Source organism: Dermacentor albipictus, chromosome 1 (genome assembly GCF_038994185.2).
Source record: "Dermacentor albipictus isolate Rhodes 1998 colony chromosome 1, USDA_Dalb.pri_finalv2, whole genome shotgun sequence".
Classification (NCBI taxonomy): Eukaryota; Metazoa; Arthropoda; class Arachnida; order Ixodida; family Ixodidae; genus Dermacentor; species Dermacentor albipictus.
In genome coordinates this window covers 266,270,922-266,289,086 of record NC_091821.1, presented here as the reverse complement: position 1 = coordinate 266,289,086, position 18,165 = coordinate 266,270,922, and the positions used below count along the sequence as shown (strand labels likewise).

General features: G+C 43.1%; 1 protein-coding gene across 10 annotated transcripts in view; it reads left to right on the top strand.

Moving 5' to 3' along the window:
* Window positions 1-18,165, top strand: part of LOC135915636 (band 3 anion transport protein-like) — a 316,698-nt gene that overhangs the window by 239,859 nt on the left and 58,674 nt on the right. For 8 of the 10 annotated variants that reach the window (XM_065448767.2, XM_065448776.2, XM_065448789.1 and 5 more), the window contains 3 exons: window positions 1,585-1,739; window positions 13,155-13,489; window positions 17,431-17,570. In XM_065448767.2, coding sequence (XP_065304839.1) covers window positions 1,585-1,739; window positions 13,155-13,489; window positions 17,431-17,570 — 630 coding nt within the window. The remainder of the gene's footprint in view (window positions 1-1,584; window positions 1,740-13,154; window positions 13,490-17,430; window positions 17,571-18,165) is intronic. The other 2 variants (XM_065448747.1, XM_065448810.2) reach the window with 2 other exon arrangements.

Sequence of the window (18,165 nt, the reverse complement as noted above, 5' to 3'; positions counted from 1 at the left end):
CGCATTTATGTTATCGTGCGATATTTCCGTTTCGCCACGAGTGCTACCATCTGTGTGTTGCTTTTTTTTTTCCTTAGAATGGATTTTGATGTGATCGCCTGTAAAATATAACGCCGTTAGTTTATGGCGATTATATGAAGGAGCACACAACAATGACAAGACAAATTGAAATGACCATGTAGCTACATACAAAGATGCACCAATAAACTTTTTAAATTATTCACTTGTTGAAATTGTGACACAGACGAATACGTAGTGAAGTCCATTTGTGTCTATCAGAAATCTAAAATCTAAAAGAAATCTGAAAATGTTAACAGATACGCCACGGACCGCAATTTGGAGACGCAGGTGTCAACATTGGTGGCAGTCATGAGATTTCCGCTAAAAAGGCACAACTGCTCAATTTCACAGTTTTAACACATACCAGCATAAAGTGAACAATTCAAAGGTAATTAATGATTATTCTGTAATTATAGCTACCTGGGCATTACATTCTACCGTGAATGTCCGGAACTTCAGATAACCAATCTGAACAGGCCAAATCGCGCTTTCAAAGCTATTAAAAAACATTCACCAACTAAAGCGAATGAACTAAATGAATAAATAAAACACAGTGTATAACAAACGTGCCTGAATTTAAACTTGATATATGTTTTCATGCCCTAAGTACTGTGAAGACAGTGGAATAATTAAGAGCGGACAGGAGGAGATGATGTTCTTTCCGCTCTTGTCCCGTTTCCTGTGTAGCTTCTTTTTTTCGTCGTGCAAGCAGTGTAATTCTGCCTCATGCAGCATACAGGTATGCTGCATGGTATGCCATTGCAGCATACCTGCGACTTTAAGGTCGCAGTGTGTGATATTTCATTGACAGGATAAAAAGAAACATAATTGTGCAAATGCTTCCAGAGCTGTTCGAGTGTAATTTCTCTGTGCAGATAGCTCTTCATCGCCCACAGGGAATGCGGTAGCTCTTCACACCTATTCACTCTTTATTTTTTTAAATTCTATTTTATGTCTTGCATGTCGTGGGTGAGCTACGAACCAGAGCGTGGCTAAGGCGTTCCTGGCTAAATCTTTTGTTCTTAGCCCCATGTCAGTATCTAATGTGTAAAATCAATGCTGGGCTGTAGGTTATTGTGTGTTAGAGATTGTTTTAAATTTTTTAATAGCTGGCTCAGCTGTTTGATACGAAAGTACGAGTAGATGATGTGTTGTTTGCAAAGCACATACAGGCACGAAGTAGACTATAATGAATACAATAATAAATTGTGGTGTGCCTTTCTTCGGGCCCTGTGTATACAAGCGGTTCTTGTTTGGATGATGAGTTTATCGCTACATTTATATGTTTGCTATTTTCATTTGTGCAGAAACAGCTACTCGCTGCTTTAGTTGTATTTTTGAATCGGCTCTTTTATTTTAAAGCAGCCGTAAGGAATGCGTATCTTCTGAAGTATTCTCTCAGTAAAGGATATGCTCTGCATAAACAGAGCGTATATTTTCATGGCCTCTCCCGAGTTTCGATATAGCAGGATTCCAGTGCATAAAAAAAATTGTGAATTCGCATGTGTATGCTCTGCTTTCCAGTGCATAGGGGTGCCGGCTTTCCTCATCACCATCAACCTTTAAAGAAGCACCACTACCATCGTCGGAGAAGCTCGGCGGCCAGCTCTTCCGGCAACCAAGATCCTGCGGATCTTCCCGCTGTCGCCGAAGCGAAAGAGCCTAGCCAAAGCAGCAAGGTGAGTGTCCGCCTGCAGCCCTATTGCACTAGCGTACGCTCTATAGCTGTGTAGTTTTTTGTCTTGCAGTGCAACACCATCGACATGAGCTGACTCTTTTTCATCGGAGGTGATGGTATATAGTGTTCCTAAACTTTGCCACCTGGACTGTGTTGGCGACTGTGTTGACCTGCGCCGCGGGTCGGCCCAGTATTGCACTATCTTTGCGTTTGGCCCACGTATTAAAAATTCTTGGTTTACATGCAGAAGCGATGCGCCAGATCCTAGCCATATACAACTTCGCTGTAAAAAGTGTGAAATGCGAGCACGCATGCAACGTCGTACACCACATACCATGCCCACGTACGAAGGACGACGTGTAGATATATTTCCCGTCTTCGGTGGATTCGTGCTAACGTGTCGTCACAGACTGAAACCGCTGTGCTTCAGACTATGTACCATAAACTCCTTACACGTCAGTGACAGCTGTGTGTGTTAGTGTTTTTGACAGCCGAGGATGCAATTGTGGCACGTAAAACAGCCATGTAGAAGGATGTAAAAGAAGCGGCTGCTGTGAGTAATAAAGGGACGAGCCCCTTTACTGCAGTCATATTATCTGTGTGCTGGAGGGGCGCAGGAAGTGAATGTTGGCGGATGTGGTGCAAGAGTGAACAAGGCTCGACAGAAGAATGTACCTCTGCATGCATGTCAAACGGCTGATGGCACGTACAGTCGCAATCTTTCTGGCAGTGAACACGGGAGCGCGTGCCGCACGATACATGCAGAACGCTCTGGCTAAAGCCCCTCCATACACGTTTCCGCCGACCAGGTTAAGTACCACCAACTTGCCCTCCTCCTCCACGCTCCTCTCCCACTCACCCCCTTAGCTTCCGGCGCCAAGCGGAACTTACGTAGCTGCAGCTTCCTGTTCCGAGTGGAAGTGACGTGTTGTTTTTTTAGCTTTGTTTATTTTCGTGTCGCTGGAGAGGCTTTAATTGCACCAGCTGCGGTTGAAACTGTGAATGCGATTCCATCCAAGAACCACCGCCCATATTAACCAGCGATCTGCTCGTGATCGCTGCTTTGCGTCAACCTGCGACCGGTTGTGGCACGAGCGACAACGTACAGTGGAATGTAGTGCCTGGGCACTTGGAGACCACTGCCGTTTTTCGTGCATTTGGAAAACTGACCCCGAACTACTACTCCAGCGGAATACAACAGCTTGTCCCCTTTGCATTCTTCTTATGGTGACTGCCACAGCTCTGCTAAGCACGCGCGGGCGTCTCACCATCGTCTAACAGCAGTCAAAGCGGAAATTCCCGCAGTGCAACTCCAGGAAGCGGAAACGCCGGAACCGGAAATTTTTAAACCGGAAATGCCGGAATCGGAAATACCAGAACCGGATTTGGTGTGAGGAGAAAAGGCGGCGCAACACAAAGGTTGTCGCTACTTAAGAAAGCGGCGGTGGCACATGGATGCAGGGGCTTTAGCTCTGGCGAGCGGCTAGTGCACTACTCGAGTTAGTAGCTTTCACGGATCCACTCCCTGACCTCACTCACGCATCGTCTGTGAAAGCCTATTTCCAGGCCGTAATCAATGAGCATGTGCACGGGACCACACCTTGCATAATTTGTACAGATTACGTGCGGTGGCGGCGATAGCAGACGACGAGGGAGTACGTACGCTAACTGCAGAAGCTGCCAAAGTGCGCGAGCTGCTCGTTAGGGTGTTTTGCGTGTACTGTGTGGCACGCGCTCCCATGTTTACGGTTATATTGTGACTGTACGTACGTGCTTACGTAGGCCCGGTCAACTCGCTAGCTGCATGTATACGCGCTTACTTTTCGGCACCGCAGAACTTAGTTTCTGTGAGGCTTCACTTACCATGAGAGCTGTATGCGTCAGGCTGCAGTCGGCGCATTTAAATGCGTAACGACGTTCTCCTCTGCCAGATTGTTCGTCGCTGTGCTGTGGCTTATCACACCTCCGCTGTGAGTGGCCGCCCAAAATGTGTAAAGCAAAACGATTCCGATGAAGCCACGACCCAGCACACGTGTTTGTTCTCATAAACTGTAGATGGGCTTGCCATAGGTTGTATCATGATTGGATACACCGCGATTGGACTGACCATTGGCCAGATGGCTATGGCGTGCAGCCCAGCATGGTTGCACCTGTGGTTGCGCGCCGAAGGCGAGAAATGTAAACAAGAGTTAAGTATCTGGCACGACATGATGGCAGAGTAACGCCGACTTCCGGCGGCACTTTAGCTTCACAAAGAGTGACGTCAGGGCCGTTAAGGTTTTCCTTCCTTTATGGTGCCCAGGAACTGCATCGCCTCAGTATAACGGTTGGAGCCCAAAAAATAATGGCAGCTGTTTTTACAACTGCATTACCAATATATACCGTTGAGGCATCACCTTCACTCCGGGTGCATTATTCACGTACATGTGGCTTGAGCAGACATTTATTCCAAGCATTTTATGTTCTCTTTAAGGACCTATTTGCGGCGTTTTAAAAGATTTTGCGGCGTTTTCGACCAATCGATTCACTTATTGAACCCATATCATAATGTATATTTGAGAGTAGCGGTGTCAATAACTTTATTAAAAGTGGTGAAAAGTTTCAGTTTTGCATGCAGTAGAACTGATGGCCATGCCCTAAAATGGGCCACATAAGCGTGTCCAATGGGCACTGTATATATTATATATACAGCCAAACAACTGTATACAACGAAATGCACAGGACCGCACAATAATGCCAAACTGTGATTCAGGAACCGTGGTGGCTCTTCTGCATACTTGTGGCACTGCAGTGGCACGGGCAGCTGCCCACCTATGTACCGTTCTAAATATGAGCAATATTGGGTTGGCTTTCTAGGAACTAGAGGCAACTTTCTCACAACTTTCTTTCTTGGTAACTAGACCACAGTTGCTTAGCGGGAAAGAAAAGCAGTTAAAGGGCAGCTAGTGGTATTAAAGTCGGGAACTTCTATTTTTGTTGCAGATTTTTGACAATATCTTAAAAAAAAGCACTTTTTGGCCGTTTTAATATATCCGTGTGGCGTCCTTAGAGTGTCGGTAAATGACGCGCTCTCTACTGCCTCTACTAAAGCAGCGTAAGCATACTGAAAGCACTTCCGCAGCTGATTCCGAATGTGCATGCGAGAGACTTACCGAAAGAAACCTTTATAGTTAAAACAACTTGATGGAGCATGTCGCACTTTCGAAGTATACGCCGTGGTATAAATGCCATTAAGGTGCTCCAGGTGATACGTACATACCCTTTAGCAAGGATCCTGAGACTAGTACCAGTTCCGATATGTTCACCTCCAACATCATTTACACAAGTACATTTGTATTCCACAGCTGCTTTGTATTATCTAGTGGCCTGTACGTATACACGCACGCAGGTGAAGGTATTAGTGAAACAAGATTACCGGTAAATGGACTATATTGGTAGTTTTTGCTGAAGCCATCGACAGTGTATGGAGGCTGTCGGTAGTATTAAGATAGTTCGCTAACATATGTTCGCTATCAGTAGTTTTACACAGGCTTCCGTGTGCCGGGGGCGTATAAGATAGGCTGTCCGCGGTATACGAACACTCTCCGGCGTGCTCTGACCTGATTGGCCTCCACCCACTTTGATACTGCCACTGCTCCTTCAGTGCTCTGAAGATTCTGCGCCACCCGCATTATTATAATCTCAGCTACTGTCCTGAGGCTTCCATTTGCCGGTAATATCGCTATTTTTGCATGCTAAATGATTGCATGTAACTAGAGGTGGATGAATGTCAAATTTTTTAAATGCGAATCGAATACGAATAGTAATTATCTAATCGAATATGGGATAGTCAGACCCAGACGCATGTACGTATTTACAGTAGGAATATTTATTTCTGTATCTGTATAATTTGTTACCACTACTGTACTGACTAAATTAAGATAGATGGTCTTCCCCGGTTTTCTCAGCTTATCAGGGAGAAAGAATAAGTTTTAAACATAAGATGACTAATTCTCATTAAAGAACTGCACAAATAGCATCTAAAAATCTTCAGACGCCGGTTGCACACAAGCATTCCAAGAAATAATGCATATTTATGGAACGGAGCACAATATTTCGATATTGACTATAGACTCTTAAAGAAGTTTGCACGCTTCGGGGCTTAACTTGCGTCACAATAATAATCATCTGCATTGCTTGCGTTTCCTATCTTGAAAACTCTGCACTCACTATTTTCCTGTCGAGAGTGCTGAGTCACGCTGATAACGCGCATGCCGTTCGTGACCTGGAAGTACCGGGCATGCAGCATTAAAGAAGGGAAATGCACGAAAGATAGATGACTATTATTCTTGTGACACAAGAGGGGCCCCTAAGGGCGCAAACTTTTTAAGAGTGTAGTATATCGATAGCACTACGGATAACCGTTTTCTTGCAGGGTTATGTGGACAGGCGAACATAACTTACACAGCAAATCACACTGGTCACTAATCAATTACTACACAATTCACAAAATTTGCTAATCGACATTTACAACATTTAGAGCATGCATAAATGTTGCACTGTTGCATAAATGTTGTTGAACTCATCTATTATCGACGTGCAATAGTGCTAGAAAATTTTGCAATATGGAGTGGACCTAGAGAAAAGCAGTCTTCAATCTTATGCTCTAATGCATCCGGTAAACATATTGACTAATGATTTCTTCAAGTAATTGTTATCACTGAGATTTGTATTGCGATTTAAGTATTGCCTCTTCATATAATATCCTGCCGTGAAGAGAGAAATGTATACAATCAACCAAAGCGAAATTTTGATGTACAATCAAAAGCATAGTCATGCTTTTATTTGATTATTCTTTACTGAAAATGAAATTGAAAGTGTAAGAATCGGGACATCGGTTTATGGTAGTGAAGCGAATATTTCTTCGCTTGGACGACAAAAGGCTGTATTCTGGTAACAAAAATGTCGAATACTCAAGAGCAACCTGAGAGGCCACATTATCTAGCCACATTCTGGACGTGCGTGTGCCTTGGCCAAGGGCTTGTCTTGGCTGGCCCACAGAAGGCAAGCCAACGTGCCGACCCTGTGCAAAGCGCTTTTGTAATTAAGCTTTGTGCTCGTGCAACATATCACATCATAATTAATGATGGTCCTTTGTTTCATTCTGTCATAATTCTTGTATGCTGTTCTTTTTATGCTTTCTAAATATGTGCATTTCATGTATAGGGCATGGTATAGGATCTATGTACGTAAACTCGGCTGCCACGCAGCACCACATGTGCCTCGACCGAAATCGGCGCTGGTCGTCATGCTTCTACTTGAATCTACCGCGCGAAATTACACAATGCGAAAAGAAAGACAGGATTGTAATGTTTGGAGTCGGGCATGAAATAGATGGTAGCTGGCCCATGCCGTCGTCCAACTTATCCACGTTGAGGACGTTGTTGAAAGGAGAGACTTGTTCTCATCGAGAACAAGAAATATGGGTTTATTTACAGTATTTACATGAGAATGTTGCAGTTCATCAGTCTAACATGTCTGCAAGAGGAATCCACACTCAGCAGCCACACAACAGCTGCTTATAAACACTTTGTCCTCCCTAGATTCGTAGGTGAGGGAAAAATGACCGTTCAACCTGCTACAAACTCGGAGCGTTCAAAGTCATCGTAGCCGACCCGCCTTTAAGGGGGAGGGTTACACACATTTCCGCACAGGTTTTACTGACCACGCCGAGCCGAGTGGGTTCTCGGAGACACATGCTTGCCCCGAGCAGGCGCCTCTTCATACCAGTGTTGACCCCGTAGACAATGGCCACCACATCTGTCCGTGACTTCTAAGCTGCGTGAGACGGCAGCGCAAAATATCTTCCAGGAGCTCCCCGGATTTCCACCGCTTCTAACAGCCCGTGGCGGCCATGGGGAATCCACGAACAATACTTGGTTCGCCGAGGGGGTGTTGACATGGCACATTGTCGTCCCTACAAAACGTGTCACCACTGCAGGTGGGGAAGGGTTCCTTGGTCGCTTCTCGGAATCTCGGCGCCTCTGCAACTGCAGCTGGCTGGGAAAATTTTGTAGGTCAGTAACCTTGCAGGCCATTCGTAACAGCTCCTCCATGACCCGGAAAATCTCGATTGGCCAGTGCTTATAACCGCTGGGCAGGACGAGAATGGCTGCATGGTGGCAAGGGGGGAATGCCTTGGCTTGCAGCGACCAGCTGTGAAATGACGGCACCGCCCCAAAACATCCAACAAGGACAGGCAACTCCAAAACGAACCCCACAACACAGCTCTGTGCTGAGATGACGTGTCTTGGATCTCACTTTAAGACCCGCTAGGCTTCAAAGAAAACATAAGTGCAGAAACCAAAAATGCTACATTTCGCCACGCCAATTTTTGAAGCAATTTCATGCTGACAAATTGAGCAATCATGGATGGAGCCGTGCTAAGTGAGAGGGGATCTTCTTGGCTTAACAAAATTAACAATAACAACCCCAAAATTTAGGCGGGACCCTTAAACGCAGAATTCAAATTAGCCTGCTCAAACCATCCGCATTGCTATACAACTTTCCCTTCTTATATCTAACGGAGAAGTTGTACTCTTGGAGAGTGAGGCTCCATCGGAGCAAGCGACCATTTTTGTGTGACATTTGATTGAGCCACGTCAGAGGACAGTGGTCGGTCTCGAAGATGAACCTCGCTCCATACAAGTAACACGACAACTTCTGGGCGGCCCAAACTAAACAAGCACATTCCTTCTCTGAAGCGCTGTAGGCTTCCTCTTTTACAGTTAGATTATGGCTGGCATAGAGGATAGGATGTTCCTCATTATTGTCGCCGACCAGACTAAGCACCACGCCCGTACCTCTGTCGCTTGCGTCGCACTGAACTACGACTTACTTTGTGCAGTCTGGCACGCAAAGCACAGGACGAGAAACCAATAGCGTTTTAAAACCTTGGAAAATGTTCTCTTTGCTCTTATCCCAGTGCATGTTACTTGGTGCTCCCTTTCAGAGGGTGTTCGTTAAAGGACTTGCCGTTTGCGAGTAATTCAGAATGTACCGTTGATAGAACCCCACAAGTCCCAAAAATGAACGAATGTCTGTTTTCGTGCGCGGCTGTGAAAAATCTCCAATCGTAGCTATTTTCAGCTCGGCTGGCCGTCTCGTGCCCTGACCGACAACATGGACCAGATAAGTAACCTTCGACCAGCCAAATCTACACTTTTCCGCCTTCATCGTTAAGTCTGCTTCCCTCAACCGTGATTAGACCTGTTTGAGGTGCGACACGTGCTGTTTCCAGCTGTCCGAAAAAATTTTTACATCATGGAGATATGGCAAGGCGAACTCCTGCAAGTCTTTTAAGACAATATTCAATAACTTAGAGAAGCTAAATGGTGTGTTCTTCAGCCCGAAGATGAGGGCGAGAGGGCGAGAAGTGCCTACAGGTGAGATAAATGCCGCATAACGACTGGCACTTTCTGAAAGGGGAATTTGCCAGTATTCCGCACGAGATCTATAGTTGAAATGTATTTAGCAGCACTAACTCTTTCAATTTGTTCCTCAATTTTGGGTATTGGGTACAGCTGATCCCTAGTGATGGCATTTAACTTCCTGTAATCAATGCACGGACGAGGGTCCTTATTTGGGGTTTCTACAAGTATTAGCAGTGATGTGTAGTCACTCTCAGTAGGCTCAATAACTCCCAACTCTAGCATGCGCCGTATCTCTGCCTCCATAATTTCTCTCTGTCGTGGAGACACCCTGTAAGGCTTTGATCTTACGGGTTCGGTTGATGTCAGCTCTATTTCATGCGTTATTAGTTCGGTTCTACCTGGCCGATCACTGAATCTATCGAGATATTCCCCTAACATGCCTTTTAGCTCATCTAGTTGCTCGGGTCTGATTGCAGGTCAGATTGCATTTTTTGTACAGTAAGCTTCATAAATAAAAATGCAATCCGGCAGCTGCATAAGCAGCTCTTCAGTGTCATTGAGCGGTAAAGAGTTTAAATATTTATATGCAAATTTGTGCCACTCACGCCCGCATGCCAACGTCGAGTGATGGTTGTCTGATGATTAGCAAGTGTGATTACGATGCATGTATAAATGTGGGATTTCGCGGAGTAAATCTCAGTTGAAGTTCCGCGCCTGTCTTGTGTGTTTCTTTCTTTGTCCCTTGTTGTTTGCGCGGTTACATGATGCATTCCAATATCGACCACCAACTAGCCCACCTATCCCTGTAGAATATTGGCTATACCCGTTTGCTCTGTGATCCCAATTTCTCTCTTTCTGTCTCTTGAATGCTTTGCCTAGCACTCTTCATTCCATCGCCCTTTGCGCGGTCCTTAACTTGGTCTCAAGCTTTTTTGTCAAGCTCCAAGTCTCTGCCCCATATGTCAGCACCGGTAAAATGCACTGATTGTACACCTTCCTTTTCAATGATAGCTGTAAGCTTCCAGCAAGGATCTGGTTATGTCTGCTGCATGTCCGCACCAACTTATTTTTATTCTTCTGTAAATTTCCTTGACCAGGGTCCCCTGTGAGTATTTGACCTTGATAAACGTACTCCTTCACAGACTCTAGAGGCTGACTGGTGATCCTGAACTCTTGTTCCCTTGCCAATCTATTCATCATTATCTTTGTCTTCTGCCTATTAATCTTCAACCCCACTCTTACACTCTCTCTCTGTTAAGGTCTTCAATCATTTGTTGTAACTCATCTCTAGTTTTGCTGAACAGAAAAATGTCATCTGCAAACCGAAGGTTGCTGAGATATTTGCCGTAGATCCTTACTCCTAAGCCTTCCCAGTTTAATAGCTTGAATGCTTCTTCCAAGCACACAGTGAATAGCATTGGAGAGATTGTGTCTCCTTGTCTGACCCCTTTGTTTATAGGTATCTTCCTACTTTTCTTGTGAAGAATTGGACTTAATCAACTGAGACAGGTGGCAGTGCATATTGAACCACTAGTGTGCTATCCTGAAAACTCTGTCTACTGGCATGCAGACACCTACGCGTTGTTGCGGTAGAGTTGAAGTACAGTGGCTGGTTCTGTACTTGCGAGAATCTTGCGAGACGGAAGGAATGACTTCGCTTCCTTGCTTGCTAGGAACACCACTTTCCCAAGAAACTATTCACAGAGTACACATACACAGATAGAGATAATTTGCAATAATAGGAAATAAACATGTTTGTGTCTTTGTAGGTATAACATAGTTCAAGCCAACTGAGGCTTGTACATTTATTCGTAAGTGGACATGATTTTGAAGGCCTCATGTGATGTTTTACTGCAGAATGTCACCCCACCCACCATTTTTGCACAAGTTTCAGCGCTCCTTTTTGTTATCTGTGGGACAAAAGTATGCTTCTTCCTATCATTCCAAGTCGGGAACTTTTCAGTGACACTATAATCTCAACACACATTCCAGACAGTTGTTGATTCCTTTAAAGTGTAGGCCAATGTCCAGTTATTATGGTTGTGCAGTCACTCAAGAAATGCAGAATATCAAACACAGTGGACTGCATGGGGGACACTGTATTGTAGGCCGCGTATGGTATAAAACACCGTTTGAGATATCATTAAGTTTAAATGAACTTCCAATCTGTGAATATAAACTTTACAGGTTTCATCTTACCTGTAAGTGCTAGAATAGGAGGCATGCTACATTTTTGCTGTTATAAAATTGGGTGTGTATAAGATTTGCGTGCATGTGGTTCTTACTATGAATTCATGAAAACTGGGTGCAAATTCACTTATGGGGCACGTCAGAATTGGGCACATATTCCCAAATAAAGCTCTCCTGTGCTAGGACATTTTTTATGACTTTTTAACTTTGACCGCTGGATAATTCAATGTTTTGTCAGTCCTGTGAAGATTGAATTAATGGAAGTCGACTGTATTTGATTTAATTTATCAAGTAATATTGTTTTATAAATTTTTGGTGGTGCATTGGTTATTGCAGAATTAAAGTGCACATTATGTTTTATTTCGTTTGCTGCTCTGCAGAAGAAAAACATGTTCTTCTTTTCAGGTTGCCATTACCTTGTCTGCTATTTCTTTCTAATTATTTTTAGAGAAAACATTTAAATGGTGGCAATCGTCTTTGCTTGTGCCATGATCCTTGGTTTCACAGCAAGTTCTGTAAGCACTTTCACAGTTTTTAACAGAACTGGGCAAGTTGTTGTTAATTATTGTTGTTAATTAAAGTGTGTTGTTGTTTGCACTGGTATTTCAGTGACCTTTTTTTCATCTATCAAGCACTTGCCCCTAGTTGTCAAACACAATAGATTCATATTAACAGTTGTTTTACTTTACCCAAGCACATTGCATGAGTTTGATGTGTATACATTGTGTGTTTTCTCTAAATATGCGATCATTAACCATTCAACAATTGAATTATTTTGAAGTCCGGCCTCATGATAAGTGTGCCAAAATTGATGCTTGCATTTGAGTATTTTGACCTTGTTCTTAACATTTCACTTTGTTGTGTCATGTCTCAATATTTGTTTCTGTTTAATTATGGCACTCCTTTTTTTTCTTTTTTTCTTGTGTGCATTTTCATTTTTCCTACTGCTAGTGTTGGCAGTAATGTTGCTCACCAAACTTGCCTATGCTCAATCGTACTAAACTTGCAGTACTGTGAATAGTGCAGAAAATGTGCTGATTTGGTCACATATCAGAGAAAAAGGTTGCACCAAGTTTTGATTGTGCTTATTTTTTGTATATATTGCTGCTGTTCGAAAATGCACAATGCTCTCAACTTCTTACCAAATGTTCTAGTCGTCCTGTTATTATTAATAATAATACTAATGTTTATTATAACACCCAGGAACAAGGACTTGGTATACGGACTTGGTATACAACATATATACATAGAAGAGACCATTTTTCCATATATCAATTAAAGCACATTGTACAAGTTATAACAATATGGAGACATATTGTACAGAAGGAAAACCCAGACACTGAAGAATATAAATGTGCAGTATGAGCAACAAATACCATAAACAAATTATATACACATACAAGGGGCTTTCTTTTACTACACAGGTTTTTAAATAAATAAAAATGGCTATAAGCACATGAAAGTAGTGTTCTTGCAAAGGAGTTAAGTTTGCTGAAATTGAGTAGGCATTGACCCATTGCTGGAATTTTTACTTCATAGTCTGCGAATTGATGTTGCCTACTAGACCCACAATTAATTATTATGACTATACTGACACTAGGTCTATTTTTTACAGGGCTGAACAGTTTGGTACAATGAAGCACAGTTAGTTTTGTTACGTTCGAGTGCCTGGAAAAAGAAGCATATTTATATATGCCTCTCTTTATACCTTATATATTGTCATTGTACAATTTCTTCTTTCCTTTTTGGTTTCTAAAGGATATATTTACATGGTCTTCAGTCTAAAATTTTTCGCTCTAAATTTATTTGCTCAGCAGGACTCTGAAGAGGACGCTGATGACACCATTGATGTGGAGCTGGATGATGACCATGAAGATAGCAAAGTGGCAAAGCAGCCCAAGGATGCTGCAGAAGATGCTGCAGGTCCAAGTGGCCTTAAACATGGCACATCTGCAAAAGATAAAAAGACCATTGGTAGCCGTGAGCCACCTCGCATTTTTGTTTCAAGTGATACGGAGCCAGAGGTTGAATTCCTGCCAGGTCCGGTAAAGCCACGGCCTTCAGATGTGTCCTTGACAGAGAAGCCATTGAAGTCATCCTTAAAAAAGTCATCCATTTCCCCTGATGACCAGCCATTAGGAAGTTATGGGTGAGCCTTTAACTTTTTTAACACAGGATGCTGTTGTTGTTTGGTCTTAAAGATGATGTTTGTTTGCTTTAGATATTTTAAGAGGAAATCTTATTTAGACTAGTCCTTTAGTATGCTCCCATTGCTATCAACGACTGTTTACCTTGTGTGTGTGATCAATCATTGAGCATACTAGAAATTGTGTGGAATTTTTGGATCAAGCTTTCTTTAATTGCTGTGCATGAAATGATATAAAGGATTCTCAACCCCACATGCAAAGAAAGTGTGATTAGATTAATAGCATATATGCTGCGGTGGCTTCCACTCTGATGGCTAGTGAGAAATTATAATGATCATCACCACATGTTGCCCAGCTATAGAAACAGTACTGAAAGTGTTTGGCATTTATTACCTTGTGTACCACAGTTAAGCATGCATGATTCACCTATAATAAAGGCAAGACCTCATTTTCATTCAATGCTGGCAATTTCTCCCAAATTTTCTGCAACATGGAGGAAGATTTATGAAAAGCATATATTGTCGTTCACATGAGGAGTGGCATGAAGCTGTTAAGAAAATTTATTCAAGTTTCTTATAAAGAAAGCTTAAGAATTAATGTTTGAGTACTTGCCGCACATTGATAAAGATGCAGTTGAGTGAAAGTGCATTGCCATTTCGTTTAATAGTTTTCTTCCAGCGAGATTTCTTGCACAGCATGTGCACTATAGTTATACATGGGCTTTGTCTTAACCCTACCAGTATTAGGAATTAAAATGCACTCTAGCTGTTGGCTGCTCATAACCATTGCAGTTACACTGCACTTCCATAATAAGGAAGCACTGAAATGTTAAAAGACAGCTGGACTATGGGGAGGCACCCTTCTATTTGCTTCTTTCTAGTGAAATAAGTATGAAAGAAGGTACGTTTTAATTAACATTTATTGCTGGTGAAGTAAATGCATTAACGTATGTGCTACTAGCAGACTAGAGTATGCCAGCTTAAATTGACCTCTCTCTCTTTCCTGTCAATGAAGTCTCTACTTTCAGTATCGTTTTATGGACTTAGTGCCATGGCCATTAATCAAATAAGGTGAAAGCTCTAGTTGTCTGTATTTCTTTACAAGCCTAATTTAGAGCCACTGCACTGTTGTAGCATGTGCCTTTCTCTTTTAGTTGAGTGCATCTTCCATGCAAAGCAATTTAATTCTTCTAAGCAACCTGAATAAACATGCCACGTTTATATGTAATGCTAGAAGCCATTGCTACTGGTCACTGTTTTGTTTCATCAGTTCTTGTTCATCCTGATTGTACATCTGTACACATAATAATTTAAATCTAAAATTTGTAGAACCAAATTTCTTTGTGGGCCATGGTTCATTGCCATGATGTAGGAAGTGGTAATGCATAGGTCATACATAGGCTCTCATAATGCCAAATGAAAGCAGGGCAAAATGTACGCGCAAGAGAGAAGATGAAACAACTGCTGACTGGAAACTAAAGGCTTTTGGCAAAATATATAAAGGGATACAAAAAAAATTGGAGGACGCTTAAGCTTCGCCTTTGAGAGTGGAACGCGATAGCGTTATCGCACCCCGTTTGCACCGCCTACTCAAACGCGCTACGCCAGCCAAACATCGCGATTGGCACAAATAGCCGGGCCCCGACGCGCCATGAAGGCGGACGCGATCATGGCGCGAGTGGCGCGCCACGTGTCGGGGCAGCGCCGTACATTGCGAGGAGGGGGCCTTCTGTGTTTGCAGCAAGATGGTTCTGCGTGTGCGCAGAGCGCAGAAGAAATAAAGCGGAAACGTACTTCGCTACTCGTGAAACTGCGACTTCTGTAAGTTACATGGTCATAATTACCGATATACACCGCAGTATAACTTTCTATGGCACATTTCTAATGTAACACCACATTCACTAGAGACGATTTTGTCCCGTTTTGAAGGAACGAACTCGTGGCTGAGCCGTAGCATCTCCGTCTCACACTCCGGAGACCCTGGTTCGATTCCCACCTAGCCCATCTTGCAAGATGTTTTTTATTTATGAAGTGCCTTCTGGGATTTATCACTCACGGCCAATGCCGACGACACCGGCTTTTCTGCTACACGAGCTCCTTAACGCTGTCGCGTTAAAATGTGAGCACATAGAAATATGTGTAGGAAAGAAGCAAATTATTGTGGACCACAATATCAGTGATTCAGTATGACAGAAACACAAAATCCACACTGGCATGACAGAGGGGCACATTGTCAGGTTTTACGATTCTGCATGGAAGAAGGCGGCTATAAGTTTTCAGCATAGAACCTAACCAACTAGCAAAAGCGAGCACCTTGGTGGATATTCTAGTGCATGCCTCAATTTATATTCTCGAGCTGCTGCTGTTCACCCATTTTTGGTGACAGATAATGCACTTTTCAGTTTTTGGCCGTGACTAGAGCCAGCTAGGCCAGTTTTTCATTTTCGCTGCACAGCGGCCACTTTCTGGCAACCTTTGTGGCCAGGTGTGTGCAATCATTAGTTTTTTGCGTACTGCTGGGACCCCGGCTAGCGTATCCCATCGCTGTCATACAGTTGTTGCCACTCGGTGTCTGAGTGGTCATTAGTGTTCCGTGGCTGATGATGTGCCAGGTGCCGGGCGATCAAGAGGTCCAGGGCGACGTCCAAGAGATGAGAAAAACTGTTTAATTGCAAGTTTGCATGATGGCGATTTACATCTACGAGCATGAGTGCTAGTACGAATCGGAGCACACTCCCACAACACTCAAGATCCAATTTTTATGCACTTCTTTTTCCCCTTTCTCTCATTGGGGAAATTCACTGTTCTTCTTCTTGGCCAACCACAATCGTTAAACTGTTCACATAATCCCGCCCATGATGTCACATCGTTCTGCTGGGCTCCGCCTCTAATGTTGCACGTTCACCCCCGCATACAAGGCATCGACGTGGCAAACTGAGAACTTGATGTCAAAGTTGTTCCCATGGAAGTTCTTGACATTGGCCCCTTTTATCAATTAGTGGGCCATTCGTGACGGTCCACTTGTCAGGGTCAGGTTTCGGTAGAGTGGTCTTCACAGTAGTCATTGCTTCCACGAAGGGCGGCAGCTGTTGTTCCCTCAATATTGAGGCCTTTTGTTTGCATGTCACAGTCTGTCGGTCCAGTCAAGTCCAGGCGGGCGCTCGTCTTGCCCATCGCCTTTGGTTACACTGATTTACCCGCCGGCTCCCTGGTCCTGAGAAAGCGACGATGCAGCGTTAAGAGCCTTTCATAGCTGCACGCTCACCGGTGAATCAGTAATCGTCGAGAAGGAATGCTGGGTATAACAATGCTAAATGCCAATCGTAACAATATGTAGCTTAAAAAAGGCAAACTTAATTTTGAAGAAGCAGGCACTAGGAAAAGTAGCAGAAATAATCCTATTTCTACAATGGCACATGAATATATAGCAACAGGATTGGTAGGCTTAATGTTGTTTCTGTTGAATAATGTTGAAGGAACACCTGCTTTAATTTCTAGGTATAAGTGTTTGACATTTGTGAACTTCATTGAAGGTGTTATTCAGGAGTGAATATATGTGAGATGACTGCATCATATACAGGGCAATAAAAAGCCATGAAGAGTCAAAAGAGGAGTGGGCTAGTTGGCCATCCATGAGTAGACATGAAGTGCAAAATGGCACATAAGACAGGGAACCGGACATAACGTTTCTATATCTCTGGTTCCCTGTCCCTTGTGCAATGTTGCGCTTCAACTCTACTCCCTTCTGGTTTTCATTAAAAAATTATGGCTACAGTTCCCACATTCCCAACCCTTTGTTTTGTTAGGCCCGACTCCAGTTCGTTTTTATTACCCCTTAATTTTTACACTTTCAGCCTTGACATTTTGGTGAAGTTCTCTAAACTTCCAAAACTATGGTCAAATCGACTTCTTTAATAGTGTTCTCTTCTTGTAATGATGTGCAGCTTCTTTCCAAATCTGGACACACGAACTGCAGATTATGGAAAGCAGTATGCTGACGTCCCCTTATCATCAACTGTACGAGATTCTTCTCAAGAGCAAAACGAATCTGAAGGGGGACAGCACAAAGTTGCTTTTATTTTGGGTAATTACTGTTTTGTTTTTTGTTCCGATTTCCTTGTTGTTCTGAGGTCTTTTCACTATAATCACCATGAATGTAACATAGCTCTTCATTATGTTTACTGTTTAATGTCACATTTGCTTCCCAGATGTCACGTATCGATGGCAGTTGGCACTTTGGCTAAATACTCTGCTTGCTGTCATATATAACAGATATGCCTTGAAACATCTTGTAAATGTTCTTGCAATTCATATTTCTTCACACACCACATACCTCACAACATCACTCGAGAAGTCAGTTGTTTATTAAATAAATTCATGATGCTAAGTTGCAATCACGGTGTAGGACTTGTGCTCCAGAAAAATTCTCTAGAGATATCTCTCTCAGAGATGCAAGCAGATGCAGGCGATGCACAGTCAGCTTGGCTGCAAAATGACGAGGAAGACAATCTCTTTAGGCCTTACAAGAAGCGCCGATATTGACCGTTGATTCAAAATGACGTCACAAGATGGCTCTCTGATCATAGGGCTGTCAGATGAGCATATGTGATTTGGCATTTTTTGTTGAGAGGCTATATGCAGTTTGTTAGAAAATGATACCAGAACAATGCATATTTTCC